This window comes from Pieris napi, chromosome 13 (genome assembly GCF_905475465.1).
Source record: "Pieris napi chromosome 13, ilPieNapi1.2, whole genome shotgun sequence".
Taxonomy (NCBI): Eukaryota; Metazoa; Arthropoda; class Insecta; order Lepidoptera; family Pieridae; genus Pieris; species Pieris napi.
In genome coordinates this window covers 6,916,261-6,933,344 of record NC_062246.1, presented here as the reverse complement: position 1 = coordinate 6,933,344, position 17,084 = coordinate 6,916,261, and the positions used below count along the sequence as shown (strand labels likewise).

At 32.1% G+C, this 17,084-nt stretch overlaps 2 protein-coding genes and 2 long non-coding RNA genes across 4 annotated transcripts; 1 reads left to right on the top strand and 3 right to left on the bottom strand.

Moving 5' to 3' along the window:
- Positions 1-364: 364 nt before the first annotated feature.
- On the top strand, positions 365-10,142 carry LOC125054984 (protein sly1 homolog). The gene is made up of 11 exons (XM_047657140.1): positions 365-566; positions 726-885; positions 1,294-1,595; positions 1,739-1,828; positions 2,077-2,335; positions 3,132-3,290; positions 3,487-3,662; positions 6,237-6,507; positions 7,487-7,616; positions 8,080-8,280; positions 9,484-10,142. The coding sequence occupies exons 1-11, from the start codon at positions 539-541 to the stop codon at positions 9,592-9,594; spliced, it is 1,887 nt and encodes a 628-aa protein (XP_047513096.1). The 5' UTR covers positions 365-538; the 3' UTR covers positions 9,595-10,142.
- Positions 10,135-12,782, bottom strand: LOC125054986. Its single transcript, XR_007117805.1, has 2 exons — positions 11,081-12,782; positions 10,135-10,588 (listed from the first exon to the last, which is right to left on the bottom strand). It is a non-coding gene; the product is annotated as an uncharacterized LOC125054986 (long non-coding RNA).
- A 282-nt stretch (positions 12,783-13,064) lies between these two features.
- Positions 13,065-17,054, bottom strand: LOC125054987. Its single transcript, XR_007117806.1, has 3 exons — positions 17,045-17,054; positions 13,557-14,580; positions 13,065-13,511 (listed from the first exon to the last, which is right to left on the bottom strand). It is a non-coding gene; the product is annotated as an uncharacterized LOC125054987 (long non-coding RNA).
- On the bottom strand, positions 14,576-16,601 carry LOC125054985 (calcium/calmodulin-dependent protein kinase type 1-like). The gene is made up of 2 exons (XM_047657141.1): positions 15,567-16,601; positions 14,576-15,050 (listed from the first exon to the last, which is right to left on the bottom strand). Exons 1-2 carry the CDS (start codon positions 16,436-16,438, stop codon positions 14,825-14,827), a joined length of 1,098 nt encoding a protein of 365 aa, XP_047513097.1. The 5' UTR covers positions 16,439-16,601; the 3' UTR covers positions 14,576-14,824.
- Positions 17,055-17,084: the final 30 nt, after the last annotated feature.

The window sequence follows — 17,084 nt, the reverse complement described above, 5'->3', positions numbered from 1 at the left end:
GTGGAAACATGAGTTGGATGAGCGAAAATGATGTTTTTTTGCATTATGTTAAAAAGTAAAGACGGCCGTTATTAACAACCGTAAAATGACGGCCGTTAGTTAACGGCACCGCTTTTCTAGGAAACCTAAGATAAGTTGGCGCCTGGTAGATGGTACTGATGACCCCAGAACTGATGCTTTCCTCACTCCACGAATTAGGATAAAACATTAATATTATGTACTAACAAATTATTATTTAAAAAATATTCGAATTTTCCGCGTCCTTGCATTATATAATACGTATTCTTTTATTTCAGTCATTTATAGTCTGTCACTTCAAAAGTTTAGAGAATTTGACATTTCGTTAATATATGTGACGTGTCGCTCGAGAATTTGACTTAAACACTAAACATTCCAATTTCCAGCTAAAAGAAATAAGATCATATTTTATTTAAGTTTAATTGTGGTTCGTAAATAATGAAGTGAAAATCATAAAATATTATTTAAGTGTAACTATAGACTTATAATTTTTCATCATATATGAAATAAACCCATTATAATGTCTACCTTACGCGAACGACAATTAAGTGAGTTTTATTAAAATTGCCACAAAATTGATACATTTATTTAAACTGTCTAAATTCGCCACTTATTTTTATTATAATTTACGGTGGAATTACACAAATAACATCATATATTTCAAGTCATTATACAATTTCAATTATACCACAAAAATATATTTTCAGATGCTTTGAAGCAAATGTTAAATCTTAATCAACCTCTAACTAAAGCAGTTGCTAATGAGCCTACATGGAAGGTACTTGTGTATGACAGGGTGGGACAGGATATTATTTCCCCCTTAATATCAATTAAGGAACTGAGAGAATTAGGAGTTACACTTCATGTGTAAGTATATATAAAGTTTAAACTTTATTGCAAATGCTCGGATAATGTTTTTTTAATAGAGAGTTGGGGTAGGATGTGAGAGTGCTGCACCCGAATCTGATGATACTGATTATGCAGGAGTGGGGGGTGATTACTACACCCCTCTCCTCACCCCTCCGCAACCCCAAATTTGGATTCATTGTTTTCGCATCGTTACTGAGAGTTGACTCTATGAATTTGAATTATGCTGAGCTTAGATATATTTTTTATGAAAACTGTTTGAGTCTCGATTAGCTATATATATGAAATGTTTCTTATTAGACAAATATACTTTATTGTAAATCTCATATTTAAAATGATGTACTTATGTGTGTCCTAATAGTAAAACTTATTAAGCTAAAAGCTAATGTAACAAAACAATAATTTCAGCCAGTTGCACTCTGACAGAGACCAAATTCCTGAAGTGCCAGCTGTATATTTCTGTGCACCTACTGAAGAGAATCTGGGACGAATTTGCCAAGATTTAGATAATGGTGTCTATGACCAGTATCACTTAAACTTTATTTCACCAATAACAAGACAGAAATTGGAAGATCTTGCAGCATCTGCCATACAGTCTAATTCAGTTATGAGTATACATAAACTGTTTGATCAGTATTTGAATTTTATCTGTTTAGAGGATGATCTATTTATTATGAAACACCAGCAATCTGATTCACTATCTTATTATGGTATGTATAAATCAGGAACAGGACAATTTTAATTGTGAATAAATAAAACAAAGCCGCTTTTACAACAGATAGTGCTTATATATTGCTATACTCTCTGATTATATATTGCTATTCTATTTATTAATTTCTAATTTCTTTCTTAGCCATTAATAAAGGTGACACAAAAGATACAGAGATGGAGGCTATCATGGATGATATAGTGGAAAGTTTATTTTCCGTTTTTGTAACTCTAGGTAAGTCTTAAATTATTTTGAAAAATACATTTTAAGAAAGAAAACATTGTGATATGTTATTATATTTTTAACTCCACCGCTAAAACGCAAAAGATAGATTTTTAATTTAGTCTGGCTATCATAGTTATTCAATGGGTACAAACTAGCATATAAAATAAATTATAACTTAAAATAAAAATATAGCCATGGGTTAATTACTCTTTTGTTTACCATAGCTTCATTTCACTGATGTCATTATATTTTTTCAGGCACTGTACCAATTATTCGAAGCAGCAAAGGAAACGCTGCAGAAATGGTTGCAAAAAAACTGGATAAAAAGCTTAGAGAGAATCTTTGGGATGCTAGAAATAATCTTTTTCATGGAAATACTGGACAAGGGAGCGCTTTTAGTTTCACTAGGCCCATGTTAATACTATTGGATAGGAATATTGATATGGCTACACCTCTTCATCACACTTGGACTTACCAGGCCCTGGCTCATGATGTACTCGATCTTTCACTAAACAGGTATATTAAAATTTAAGCTAGGTCTGAATTTTAGTTAATTGCTTGAATTATTATATGGAGTATAGGGGCACATTCAATAAGAGACAAGTCAAAAGGCAAGAAATAAGGAGATATAAATGGCGCTGGGCTGGACACATGATAAGAGGAAAAGACAAATGGAGCCAAAATTGTGACACAATGGTATCCTAGGGAAGGCAAAAGGAGTAGAGGAAGACTACAAAAGAATGGGCGACATCAGACAAGTGGCAGGAGTGATGTGGAACAGAGTGACCCATGAAGGACACAACTGTAAAAGGTTGAAGGAGGCCTTTACCAACTGGCAAACAGATCTGCAGAAATCAAGCAAGATCCAAATATTAAAATTGTTTTTTTAACCTTCTAATACCTAGTTTAATATAATAATGTATGTTTATGTGTATACCTAAGTCAATCTGAATAAAAGGCTATTTTATTTTTATTAGGGGCACTTTAGTGCTTGAATTTTACTATCTTATAGATACCGGCAAACATCTTCAATAAATATCCTTGCCTGCGCAGAAGCGATTTTTAGGTATCACTGCGAGGGGGGGCGGTGGTGCGCGGCGGCGGGAGAGTGACGTGACGATCGCGTGATTGGTAAATCAGTTGACGTTAGTTTCCGCGCTGCGCAAACTTTCCCCCACTCCCTTGTTTAATGTTCAAGATGTTTGCCGGTATCTGTAGCAATTGTTGTTCTGAAAAATGTACCAATATTGTGATTTAACCGGTTTTAGCTAATTTTTTGTAATACTGAGTTTCGACAATATTTTTGTTGCAGAGCTGTAGTACCAGAAAACTCTGGTCCAGCTTTACCTGGACAGAAAATGAAAACCAGAACTTGCGATTTGGACTCCAAAGATCCTCTCTGGTGTGAACATAAGGGCAGTCCATTCCCAACCGTTGCTGAAGCGATTCAGGAGGATCTTGATAAATATAGGTACTTTCAAAATTTTATTTTTTGTTTTAATTGCTGTTTTATTAGATCAGTATTTCTGGTCAATTTATACTTTATGGTTGCAACTGCCAAACGTCAAATCCAATAGGTTTTGACATAAGGGAGTGACACTTAGCGCTCAGAAATGTATATTTATTATACAATCACATGGATTATGAATTACTGTTATGTTGAATAGGAGTTCAGAAGCAGAAGTGAAAAAGCTGAAAAGCTCAATGGGTTTAGATGCAGATAGCGATTTAGCTCTGAGTTTGGTCAGCGATAACACTCAGAGGTTGACAAGCGCTGTCAACTCGTTGCCACAGCTTATGGAGAAAAAACGGCTTATCGATATGCACACTACTATAGCTACAGGTTTGTGCTATTATTATTACAGAACATATAAATAAACGTCAAGCCAAATTCTAGTTATAGGATACATCCTAAACGAGTTTAGAATGGTCTAAGGCATGCCGGTTTCCTAATGATGATTTCTATTACCGTACAAGTGAATGATAAATCCGCACATAGTAAGTCCATTTTTGCACATCCGGGGATCGAACCTATGACCTCAGGGATTAGAGTCGCACGCAGAAGCCGCTGGGCCAACACTCTAACGTATTTGCAATCCAAAACAATTCATAAAATATCTTTTTTTTGCTTGTACAGTAAAAACTCTTTATAACGTCATTCGTTTTGACGAATAGTCTAGTCGACAAGTTGAAAATGGAACAAAATAGAGATACTGCTCTTAAAATTATGTGCGATAGCTCATTGGATCCGGAATGACGTCTTGAAAAATGTGCTAAAAGCGTGTATTAGCACAAAAAAAATTGCAAAAGTTATAGACCATTAAAGATGAAAAAAAAATGGCATTTAGTTTTTTGCCAATATTTAATAAACTATTAATATTTAAGAAATTTCAAATAAAGATTCTGAAAGAGGAGGAATATTACTTATCATGAATATTACTTTTATTTAAAATTAATTTTTTTTCTATATTTTGTTATATGTATATGGTTGTTTTTGTTAATCTTAGAAATTTTAGAAAAAAAATAAAAAAAAGTTGAATATTTGTTTATAACAAATTGGTAAGTTAATAAACAATAGAATTGTTGATTAAAAAAAAATATTTTTCTGTTACTTTATAGAGGACTGTCAATTATGATTTTTAGAAAAAAAAATTTTCTTAACTAATTATTTAAACAATAGAAAATTAAAAAAAACGATCATAAACAATTAAAAATTGTTATTTAGGAAAAAATTTTTTTTTTAAAATCATAAAATTTTTAATGTAATAAAGTTGTGTTAATTTTTTTAAAAAAAATATTGATTTAATCAATTTGTTTAAAAAAAATTTATCAACAAATGGCGGGAATTTTTTTTTTTGCAAATCAATAAATATCTTGTATTAATAAATAAAAAAACTATTATGTGATGATTTAGAAAAAAAAAATTTTTTTTAACAACATTACATGGATTTTTAAGTTTTTGTTTAAGTAAAAAAATTGTTATAAACAAAGTATAAATATTTTTTTAACTTTTATGGCACGATCTTGTTAAGTATGTATGTGAAAAAGGCTCTACGAAGCAAAATATTTTTACGACCATTATTTAAACATTTTTTTTTCACTTACAATTAAGACGGTCGTTCGAGAAAATTTCGTTAGTTAACAATTATTTAACTTGTTGAAAAATTAACTTTAAGTAAAATTTTCAACGGGAATAAATTAATTATAGTGTTCAGAACACACCATAATTTTTTCGAATTTAAAAAAAAAAATTCAATACCTTAAATAAATTAATTAATGTGCCGTAGTCGCTTTTGACGCCACGCGCGAATCCTAAAAATGTCACCCGCAGACCTATTTTCAGCGTTAAATTAAAATTATAAATAATGGATATAGAGTTCCGGGAGTCAGGAGTTTTTTATTGGAAATTTCCTCCTCTTTCAGAATCTTTATTTGAAATTTCTTAAATATTAATAGTTTATTAAATATTGGCAAAAAACTAACATCTTTAATGGTCTATAACTTTTGCAATTTTTTATGTGCTAATACACGCTTTTAGCACATTTTTCAAGACGTCATTCCGGATCCAATGAGCTATCGCACATAATTTCAAGAGCAGTATCTCTATTTTGTTCCATTTTCAACTTGTCGACTAGACTAGAAAGACTCCATATAACAAAAAAAAATGTGTTAAATTTGTTTGGTTTAACATGAAACGCATACATTAATTCAGTCTTTATAACGTAACAGCTCTTCTCTATTACGAAGAAATATTGTCATATTTAGATACCATCAACATACTTAAGTGTAATTGTTTTTATAACCAGCTTACAAAACTAACCTTTTGAGATGTCGAAATTTTAAAGAAAGATACCTGAGCTCATTGTAGTTTAACCAATTACAATAATTTCTATAAAAAAAATGTTTTTTTTCTCTTCCCTCCCTATAACGAAAAAACATGCTCGGTTCCATAAATTTCGTTATAAACAGTTTAACACTGTACTTACAAAAAAAATTTAAGTATTTCCACTTTAGACTAAATGCGCCTTTTATGTCACTTGGATTGGAATGTTGTATTCACATCTCTCTGATGAGATCGGTGACGTAGCGTAAGCGCGGCCGGTGCAAAGAAAAAACTTACTTCAAAGAAAAATAAAATCTGCACAAATAAAAATTTAATAAATAATTATAATTGTTGTAATTATAAGTTGATAAAAAATGCTATGCAATAGCTTTACCGCGGCAGTCCACGAGTGCCACACGTTTTATTTTTTTGTTTATGGTTTTTCTGTATGGCAATAACTTTAAAAATTCGTGAAAGATTTATAACTTTTCTCCCGATTTCGACAAGCCTCAGTGGTTATGACGGCCCAAAGCTTATAACATCGCTGCAGTTATCAGTCCAGACTTATAATAACTATTTTAATCCACATTTTAGCTATACTAAACGTAATAAAATCCAGGCGGCTGGACTCGTTTTTTGAATTGGAAGAGAAAATAATGAGTAAAAGCAGCGCAGTTGAGAGCAAAACTGTACTAGATCTTATCTCTGATGAGGAAGCCGGTACTCCAGAAGACAAAATGCGTCTTTTCATCATATATTATCTGTGTACTTCGCAATTAAATGAAGAAGAATATAAGAAATTCGAGGCCGCTCTCCAAACGGCCAATTGTGACATTCAGGCTATGGCGTATATGAAGCGATTGAAGTAAGTTTTGTTTGAAAAACAAATTTGGTTGCATAAAACATTTTTGGGGGTGATATTGCGGTCATTTTAATATTCTCTTGAAATAAAACCCGTGAGATCAGGATTTAAATTGTAAAATAAATTAATTGTGATATCAATAGAATATCTATATATATAAAAATGAATTGCTGTTTGTTAGTCTCGCTAAAACTCGAGAACGGCTGGACCGATTTGGCAAATTATGATCTTAAAATATTTGTGGAAGATCAGGGATGGTTTACACGATGGGAAACGTTAATCATAATTAAAGAAAAATACTAAAAACGACAATTGAATTTCCCAATACAAATTGTTCTTAGATGGGGAATTGGACGTCTTTTTAGAAATTAAAATTATCACTTGGTTATATTTGTCGATATATTTGTAGATTCTTTCAAAAATATGTGTTTCATAGTATTAGTATGTAGTCTGCTGTATGAGGGCCGACCTCTTTGGTCTGTTTTAAAAGTTTTGACACAAATATATGTTGGTGAAAGTTCACGGGGTCATCTAGTAATATATAGATATATGTATGATAGAAAAGTGTCATTTTTGAAATTTATCATCAGATGTTAACTGATACCACTGCCCATAGACTCTCAATACCAGAGGGCTCGCGAGTGTGTTACTCATACCAAAATATAATTTATTCATTCAAGACTAGCGACCTGGCAACTCTCTGTTTACCTTTTAAATCAAATAATATTTGTAGGCTGCTATTACATCCTGGTTATCGTCACTTGTTAAAGTAGTTAATAATAAATAAGAATAACAAACGTTTAACCTTCATCAAAAATAGACGTAATGTATTGTGTATAATTCACATTTTCATGACTTTATTTATTTAGATTTCGATGCGAGAAATTAAAAAAAATATATGAAAACGAGGGCAACTGGCGGCCTTATTGCTTTCGAGCGAACTGTGCCAGGAAACACCTTATTATAAATTATTAAATTTCAGGAGCTTTACAAAGATGTCGAGCCAATATGAAGGTGGTGGAACTAAAACAGTGTCGATGTTTTCAAAACTCGTATCACAAGGCTCTTCATTTGTCATGGAAGGGGTCAAAAACTTAGTTGTCAAGAAACACGTAAGTTGCATTTACTTTTAAAAAAATGCTTGTGTTTAGTGAGTCAAATGTGACAATCGGCCGAGTTAAAATACCCTCATCAAAATTTATTAAATAAACGAATTTCGAACTGACTGCCTGTCTTAATTTTTTTTATGGCTCTGGCACGGTTTGTGCATTAGCCAGCGTCAAGTATGAGATTTTTATAATTCGTGCTTTTTGCCTTAGAAATTCGATCATATCCATGTACGGTTTAGGCACTCGCCCGGTACCGCACAACCCTCCCAAAGGCCGAGAACAAATTTAAATTAAATTAAAACTTGCCCTCGAACCGGGAATCGAACCCGGTACCCCGCACCTAGCTGCTACTTAATAAGACCGCTAGGCTATGAGGCCCCCGCCTGTCTTCGTTAGACTAAGGTCTTTTAAACTATCCTTTCCAAATTGTTTGTTTGCATAAAATTTTTTTTTTTATCTTAATCAGAAACTGCCGGTAAGTCGCACAGTGGAGTCCGCGTTGATCGGATCGGGAGATGATTTGACATGGTTCGACCCTCGCACGGCGCGAACGGACGCCGCGGCTCGTGCCAGGGCGGCGAGGCAGCCGCCGCCGAATGACGCGGTTGTCTTCATTGTGGGCGGTGGCAGTTACATCGAGTATCATAATCTTATCGACTTTGCTAAGGTATGGCTTATATTAGATATTGTTTAACCTCAATAAGGGGTTTCGCTGTGTGTGTGTGGGAACATTGACGTAACAATAGGGTGGCAGGGCTGGCAAGGGAGACCCAAAAGGTATTATGTTCTATGGATGAATGTGAAGGCTCCATTACGCATTGGGCTAGCGTGGGGACTACAGACCATTCCCTCTCGCCTAAGACAGGAGGCCTATGGACATTAGTGGGACATTGGAACGTGTAACTGAGTACGCTGAAAATCTCGAAGTTTATTAATATTAAACTGAGTACAACGTGAAGATTTTTACTGATAGGGCCCCATCAAAAGAATTTGCCACGGGCCCCAGATGGTATAGTTACGCCACTGTGTGGAAACTAGATCTTCTAATATATAAAATTCTCGTGTCACCAATGTTCGTTCCCATACTCCTCCGAAACGGCTCGACCGATTCTTATGAATTTTTTATCCATATTCAGTAAGTCTGAGAATCGACTGCTATCTATCTTTCAACCCCAACCTTAGGGTTGCCCACCCCAAAAAAATATTTTTATTGTTTGGATATTTTTTTTAATTTTTTGTTTGCTTATGTGTCATTAAATAATAAATACAACCCTTAATTTTCACCACTCTACGATTGAACCTATTTTTATTATAGTCGATAGTTATTTTTATTGAACTAAAAATGTTTCCTAGAAATAATATATGTACATACATGGCAAAACAACGTTTGCCGGGTCAGCTAGTAATATTTAAATATGTTCTGTTTAGAAAGAACTCAATGGCGAAGCGTTGTGGACGCCTTCTTGCCCCACCTAGGGGTTATAGGATATTTAGTATGTTGTCCACAAATTTATCAGAAGTCAAGTTTTATCATCAGATTTAATAGCGTTTGAGATATTTAATTTCTAGATGGAACATATATATTGGTACTTAACTATGTTGTTGCAGTTGACAGGTATCCGGAAGTCGGTTTAATTTTTCTATGCTTTTTATTACGCCAAAGTGTTTGTTTGACTCAAATTCTAAGATACTGCTGGTTCATATTTAAAAAAATGTATTCGATAATCCATATCGCAGAATATCGATTTGCAAGTTACATATGGCTAAATGTATAAAATATTCAACATTAATTAGCAAATAATTTCTCGAACTATACGATTGTACCGCGAGATATATTTAATATTGGTAAAAATATTTGTAAATGTTACAGCAACAAGCGGCGAATGGGGTGAATAGAAAGATAATTTACGGAGCAACCACACTTCCAAACGCATCGCAATTTCTCAAACAACTCTCGCTTTTGGGTGAAGAACTACAGTGAACATTCCTTTAATAATAAAATGTGTTAGGTATAACTGTGTTACCGTGAGTTCTACAGAACCATATTGTAACCTTTTGACCTCATCCTTTGATCATTTTTATTCCATAGACAAGTGGGCCATTTGACTTCTGACACTATGGATTTGAGACATGCTGAGTGTGCCATGAGTTAGACAAAGTCTATTGGTGCCGAGGATCAATCCTATCACCTCAGGGATGAGAGTCGCACCTTAAGGCCATCACTGCTTTGTCATTAACATTGAGATATCCACTATTTATATATTTTTAGCCTTAACAAGCTTTAGGTGGTATATTCTAGAAAATGTGTGCTTAGGGTAAAAATTATAACATGATTATTTTGTCATGTACATTTTAATTGTATAACTTTCAGCTAGCTCACGGTAACCCTAATAAATATATTTATTAAATCAAAACTTTTAAACTAGTAATTACATGAAATTACCAAATTTCAAATAAGGTTATGCAATTTTGTATTTAATTAATGTGTACATAATATATGCTGTGGATAAATAAAAAACTATTCAACAAGTTGGCATTTTATTTACATTGACATTGAAAATAGAGCTAACATCTATTATCTACTAATAAATTTTGATTGTTCAGAACAAGAAGTATAAAATCTAAATCACAAGATCACTACAGATTTTAACCCATAATTTCACTTCACACCTCGACTAACGGACAGACGCAATGTGGAAAAAAAATCACAACCAAAATTAAGAAAATGTAACTTTTGAAAATTAAAATCACATCCAAAATCTACAATCTACTGTGCTAAATAAAAATGTGTTAATTTTCAACACAACAATTTTCGAAAAATATCTTTGGTACGTTCAAAACAACGTACAAATAACGATACATTTGAAAAGGAACTCGTATATAAGGATGTTTATAAACTGTTTACGCATTGTGAGATGGTTGGCTTGGCGTCTAGGAGATATTTTATTAGGATCTATACGGAATATAGTTGAAAACTTTAATGGTGGCTGTACACACTCGTCGAGACACCCCGAGACAGGCCGAGTGCGAGAGTGTACAGTAGAGCTCTCGTCTCGCCTCGCTTCCTCGCAGTTGGTCTCGCCTCTCTCGGTCGCCTTCGGTTTTTTGCGCACGAGTCAAAGGGTCTCGCGAGTAAAACGAGAGCGACCTGTACAGTGTACACACTCGTTCAATCATTAAATTTTGGATAATATTAAAACTTTATGATCCTAATTACCAATTTCTGTTGCGGTGTATAGTGACCATCTTCTTCTTCGCCATGGCTTCGTATTTTTTTTAATGGTTAACGTGAAGAAAATTATAATAAATCATTGCACAAAGACAAACAGCAGCAGCGGTTGCCACGTCCATTATTAACGGTGTTTTAAATACAATTAACGTAACGAGTGTGTACAGGCTGCGCTTTTCTCTCGGTCCTCTCGGTCGAGACTCTCGGCGAGAAGCTCTCGCCGAGTGTGTACAGCCACCATAAGACTTAAATATTGCATATAATTTTCGACAGATAAGTGTGACATCCGTGAGCCAAAGCGTGATACTTCTACAAATAAATAATATAGACAAACCAAACCGCTCGCTAATGCGTAATTTGCCAAAAAAACATAAGGAATACAGTCATGATATGGTTTTGGCACAGTCAAAAAAATAAGAGCAGATGATATAGATTCTGGGTGAAACATTGCTTTCCATAAACATTCTCTATGCAAAACCATTGTGCTCAATATTTTATTAAATAAAAGAGATGAAGCATCCAGAATAAGAATTCACAAACATTTAGAACAGCTCTTATTTAAACATTAGACATAAGGCGAGACCTTAATTATATTAAGCATTAGATAATTTCTTATATAAGCTGTATAGAAAAAAAGTAGAAACAAAATTCTGACTTATTTTAAGAAAAAACGTCTAATAAATCGAAATTTTAGGATGGCTATTAAAATTAACGTAAAATGCCATCGTATTAACCGATAATCTCTAATTAAACATAATTTTATAAATATAATTTCGTTTCATAACTTTTAAATTTATCACGATTATGAGTTAATGATATTGTTTAACAAATTTACCAAAATAATCATTAATATGCAGTATTTAGTGATTACTTAAAATTGGCAAGTTACAAAAAAAAACTCATATTGTCATTCATTCTCAAATGATTGTACAGAGCGAGTAATCGCTTACAAAACTATTATGATAATAACAAGGCTAAAGGTTATCCAATAATAAACTACAGATTTTAATACATAAACAACGTATCATTAAAGATATTAAATCACATAGACACTTGCATTATATTGTTAAAGAAATTTAATTTTTTTAATATAATTATAAAATGTATGCACATAAGAAATTACAAAAACTTAATACTACATTAAAAAGCAAAAGAAGTTGAATATATATTACATTTATACTTAGATAAAATATTATTAAGTAAATATGGCTTTAATGATGGCACACATTCAGACATTATCATAATGGCCATAAAGTATACACTGATTCAAGCCACAAATTAATTTCACAAATACTATAGAATACCTATAAACAATACAATAAACATTTAATTGGATGATAATTTTAATAATTAAAGTCATGGAATGTTTTTAAAATACCAATAAGATTATTAGAGGAATGTTGTTTAATACAGAAAATAGTAAAATTTTATATCAAAATAAACTCTTGACAATTCTAATTCTTCATAAATTTTATATTTTAAAAATATTATAATTATAAACAATTTATTTGTGTTAGTTAAAATAATATTAAGGAATAAGAAAAAAATGAGATTCAATGGTCAGAATATATAAGATCTATTTTGTCATGATATTAAAATAAAGAGAGCTATCAGAATTTGAAGGAATAAACAAGAAATGCATTAAAAAATCATTAAGGTGAGAATTAACTATGTTGAACATTTGAAGGGATACAGGCTCATTAGTAACAATTATCACAACTTTGATCACATTTTGTGAACCCACCTAGATATTTTTAAATATTTCAACCTACTGACTTGATTTATTTCGATAATATGAATAGAATATGTTAAAGATTCAAATAATAAAATTTATCTTTTCAGTCTTAGACAGATATTTAAAAATACTTTTCCTACTGATGTGTTCTTTCTATACAATTTGCAATATAAGAGGCAGACACTAGAAGGCTGTTGTTGTTTTGTTTCCTTGAAGTACAAAGACTGCTTGACAAAACAATGAATTTTGCTAATGGTTATAGCAATTTGTCATTCAGCTAAGGAAGCGTTCAAGTATTCGTCACGCAATTTTTGGGGATTATTGAAACCCCCCCCCCCATGTAACGCGCCGTAACGTTTTTCTGTTCCCAAGTATACTGAAACGTTTCGTGACCACCTAGTGACTCTTTATACCTAAAAGTTACGATTATGTGGTGTAAAGTACTGGAAAGTCGAAAATAATATTAACAATAACGCGTAATTCAATCCCCGCCCCGCATCGTAAAGCACCCCCCCCCCAAATTTCTTACGTAATACTTGAACGCTCCCTAAGGAATATCCAGCTATGGCATTAACATTCTTTAGGCCCAGATGAAATGCATAATTCTATCATAGTCATAGAAGAGTATTATAAGACAACATTGAATCCAACAGTGCAATAGGTATATATAATATATTATTTACTTGAATCATGTATTCTTCTCTAGAGATAGGAAGGATTCAGTTTTAGAATAAGTAGTAAAACTTACAATCTATATTAAGCATAATATACCTTTTAATGGCTATAATATATAGGATTATTATATAGGGCTTACAAATGTACCATAATATATTGAATTCCAATAAAAATTGTCAAATAAAAATTCATAAGTAGCAAAAATCAAGTACACATAATCCAGATCCAATATAATCAGTTTAGGGGTTTTCAATTTTACCTTACAAGGCTTTTTCTGACATGCAAGGTGCAAATGAAATTTTACCGAACATCACATATAATAGCAAAACAATTAACAAACTGCTTTTAAATAAAAATATAGCCCATTTGATTAATTTACAACAATAAAAATTATGCAACAAAATCTCTAGACAAGATGGATAATTCAGAAAGACTTAAAGAAGGTATACAATTTCACACTTAAAAATTACACATCTAGGTGCCTTGTGATCAACTAGCAGTGACTATCAGGTTATCACAACATCCCATGTCAAAACTATAAACTATTTTTCTTTAAGTTCTTTCTGAAGCACCGTTTTATTCAAAACCGTTGAAATATTTTAAGCCTTTTCAAGTTAACATTATTTGATAATTTGCTTTATATTAACAACATCCGCAACAATCCTAAAAATTGAAATTGATAATCACCATTTATTATTAATAAGTGTAACAAGATTAGAATTCTAAAGAGAAGACAATCTACCTATAATATAATAGTTATATAGTTAAAACTTTATATCAGCTATGATTACACATTTTCAGTAAAGCACTCACATGGACTTCATCATTTAACTGACATGTTTAATGCCTAGGTTCTATATCAAATTTTCTATAGCGAAGAATGGTTGTAAGTGGACTTCGTCTTAGGAAAATTTACACCTCATAGCAATTAGCTTTGGTATTGTCTATATAGAACTTAGGTGTTTAAGAATGAGATTCTAAATAGAAACAACTTATGACAATGAAGGTAAACATATATTGGTTTCATGAAAAGCCAGTTTTGATACCATAAAGCCATAAAAAGGGTTTCTTTACTATTAAGTAAACATAAAATGGCTGTATAGTTGTTCAAGTACAGCATACATTTGTTAGTTCCCTATGTAACCATATTAACTGTAAGAGTCAAGGAAATTTTAGTAAAATATAAGTTGAATAATATTGTTAAGTTTTAGTGTAGGTAAGAATATCCTGACTAGTTAAAAATATACCATTATACTTCATTGATTAATTTGACACCTTTAACTTCTTTCATTAAAATGATGTCATTCAATGTAGTAGTGCAATTAACACTTCAGATCTTAGCATATTAAGTATCAAGATAAGTTTATCCTTTTAGCTTAAATATTCAAAGCATGGCTGAGATTTACATAAAAAATTATTTATGAAGTACATAAGTAGTAACATAACCTTGAAAAAGAAGACATTTAATGAAGAAAATCTCAAACATATGACAGTAGAGTTACTGGCCAATAATATATATATATATATATATATATGAAATCTCAGCCATAATAAGTACCTTTTTAATGACGATTACTGCTGTTGATTTTGAGACTTAGTTGGGGCATTTGTGTTGCGACTTGAGCTACTGCTATTAAGTATCATAAGTTTCTGCATTTGACGGATGACAGTTGTCGCATGGTATGCTTGTTTCCAACGGGATTTAGCGAAGTTCTTCTTGAGTTGCTCTGACACAGTACCATGGATGTTCTTGCTGCTGGCTTCATTACCACATATCCATGGATGGGCCAGAGCTTGTCTGATAAAAGAGGAAAAAAAATATTCAAAACTGACTCTGCAGCTTAATTGTGTCTTAACAGTGGTACACATAGTATAAATGTCTGATTTGTTTTCCAACACTAAATTGTAGCTTGGTACAGAAAGCAATAGAAAGCCTTTGGTTTTTAGATGATCACTAAATCACATACTTGCCCTATAAAATGTTGAAGTGTAGGTAAATCTATGCTTAATAATAAATATTTGTTATAAATTGTTTTACAACAAATATTTTGTATTTTATAATGATTATAAAATGTATATGAGAAAATTTTTGCAAAAAAACTTAACATGTACATTAAATGTATTTAAACTTAATTTGAAGGTCATATTGATTAACAACATAATATTCAACACAAAATATCAATACATTATTATTTTAATTATCATAAGGATATAATACCTAAGAATGAGTAAGTTGAATATAAACTTTCTAGCAATCATACTTTTTGTCTTTAAAAGTAACACAACCTAAGTTGGCACAAATAGGATAACTTACTTGCAAGTGTATCTTTTCTCAACATCCACACACATAAGATGTCGGATAAAGTCCTTTGCAGACTCACTTATATCATCCCAGTAGGGTGAATCAAACTCAAAATCACCCTTGAGAATCTGTGCAAATAAGTTTGAATCCTGCTCATCATAAAAAGGTGGATATCCACAGAGCAATATGTAGGATATTACACCTATGCTCCATACATCAACTGCTTTGCCATATGGTTTTTGAGCTAATACTTCTGGAGCCACATAACCGGGTGTTCCACAAGCTGTTGCCATTATGCCTGAATCTTCTATTTTCGATAGACCAAAATCACTAATCATAATCTTGCTATCTTCATCAGAACTGTAGTATAGTAAATTTTCAGGTTTTAAATCTCTATGGACAACTCCCTGAGAATGCATGTAATCCACTGCTTCTAAAACTTGTCTGATAAGATTTGACGCATCTTTTTCAGTATATGAACCCTTTTCAACGATTCTGTCAAACAATTCACCACCAGTAACGAGTTCCATTACTAGATAAACTTTATTTTTGTCTTCATATGTTTCAAGCAGCTGTACGATATTAGGGTGTGAAAACATTTTCTTCTCTCCACCATCTGCCTTTGCGTTCTCGCTAAATCTTTTGAGAACTCTGATCTCATTCTCTAAGGAATCCTCTTTACCCTTTAAAGCTTTCTTGTCTATAATTTTGCATGCAAACAGCTGTCCATTTTCCTTACTCTCTATCAATCGTACTTCGGAAAAGGCGCCTGTTCCTAAAAGGTCTTTTAGAACATACTTGTCCTCAATGGATGGCTGCTTATCTGTTTCTTTCGCATCCTTTTTTGACTTTCTACCAAAATCCTTTTTTCCAAATAGAGGCATCGTTTAGCCCAACACGCACTACACAGTGATATTATTAAAATACACTACTTCAATACTACGCTATGTGGAACCATTGGAAGTTGGAACAAAGATGAAAGATGAAAATTGAAAGATCAAAGATGTTACTTGTTAGATGAGTGAATGCTGATGTCCGATTGGATTACCGAAACCTTTACCTAGGTGACCTCTGGCAATTGACAAAAGGCGTCACGACAGCCAGTCACAGTTAAATAATATTTTATGGGTTACCTATATTAACTAAAAAAAATAAACTTTCGATAAGTGCGATTCTGCGATCTTCGACAAGAAATTCGAAACCACAATTATAATTACATATTTTAAAATTAAATAATAGAATTATGTGTATTCCGATTTAACTTGAAAAAATATTTCTTATCTATAAATAAGAATTTCGCGCCAAGAAGTAAAGTCGAGCAAATGTAATGATATGATCATAAGGTAAATTATAATGATCGATGTTTAAGCCCAATCTTTATATTATATATATATTATATATATATTATATATATATATATATATATATATATATATATATATATATATTGGGCTTAAACATTATATGGAAATTACATTAAAAAACTAAACAAACTTTCAAAAAGTTGAAGTATTCTCCTTTTTTTCTTTA

Bases quoted from the DNA above. Each gene is read 5' to 3' on its own strand.
- LOC125054984 (XM_047657140.1), top strand. From the start codon at position 539: ATGTCTACCTTACGCGAACGACAATTAA. The intron at 886-1,293 runs GTAAGTATATAT...CAATAATTTCAG, and splicing joins TTAGGAGTTACACTTCATGT to CCAGTTGCACTCTGACAGAG. The intron at 7,617-8,079 runs GTAAGTTGCATT...TATCTTAATCAG, and splicing joins ACTTAGTTGTCAAGAAACAC to AAACTGCCGGTAAGTCGCAC.
- LOC125054985 (XM_047657141.1), bottom strand. From the start codon at position 16,438: ATGCCTCTATTTGGAAAAAAGGATTTTGGTAGAAAGTCAAAAAAGGAT. The intron at 15,051-15,566 runs GTAAGTTATCCT...CTCTTTTATCAG, and splicing joins GAGAAAAGATACACTTGCAA to ACAAGCTCTGGCCCATCCAT.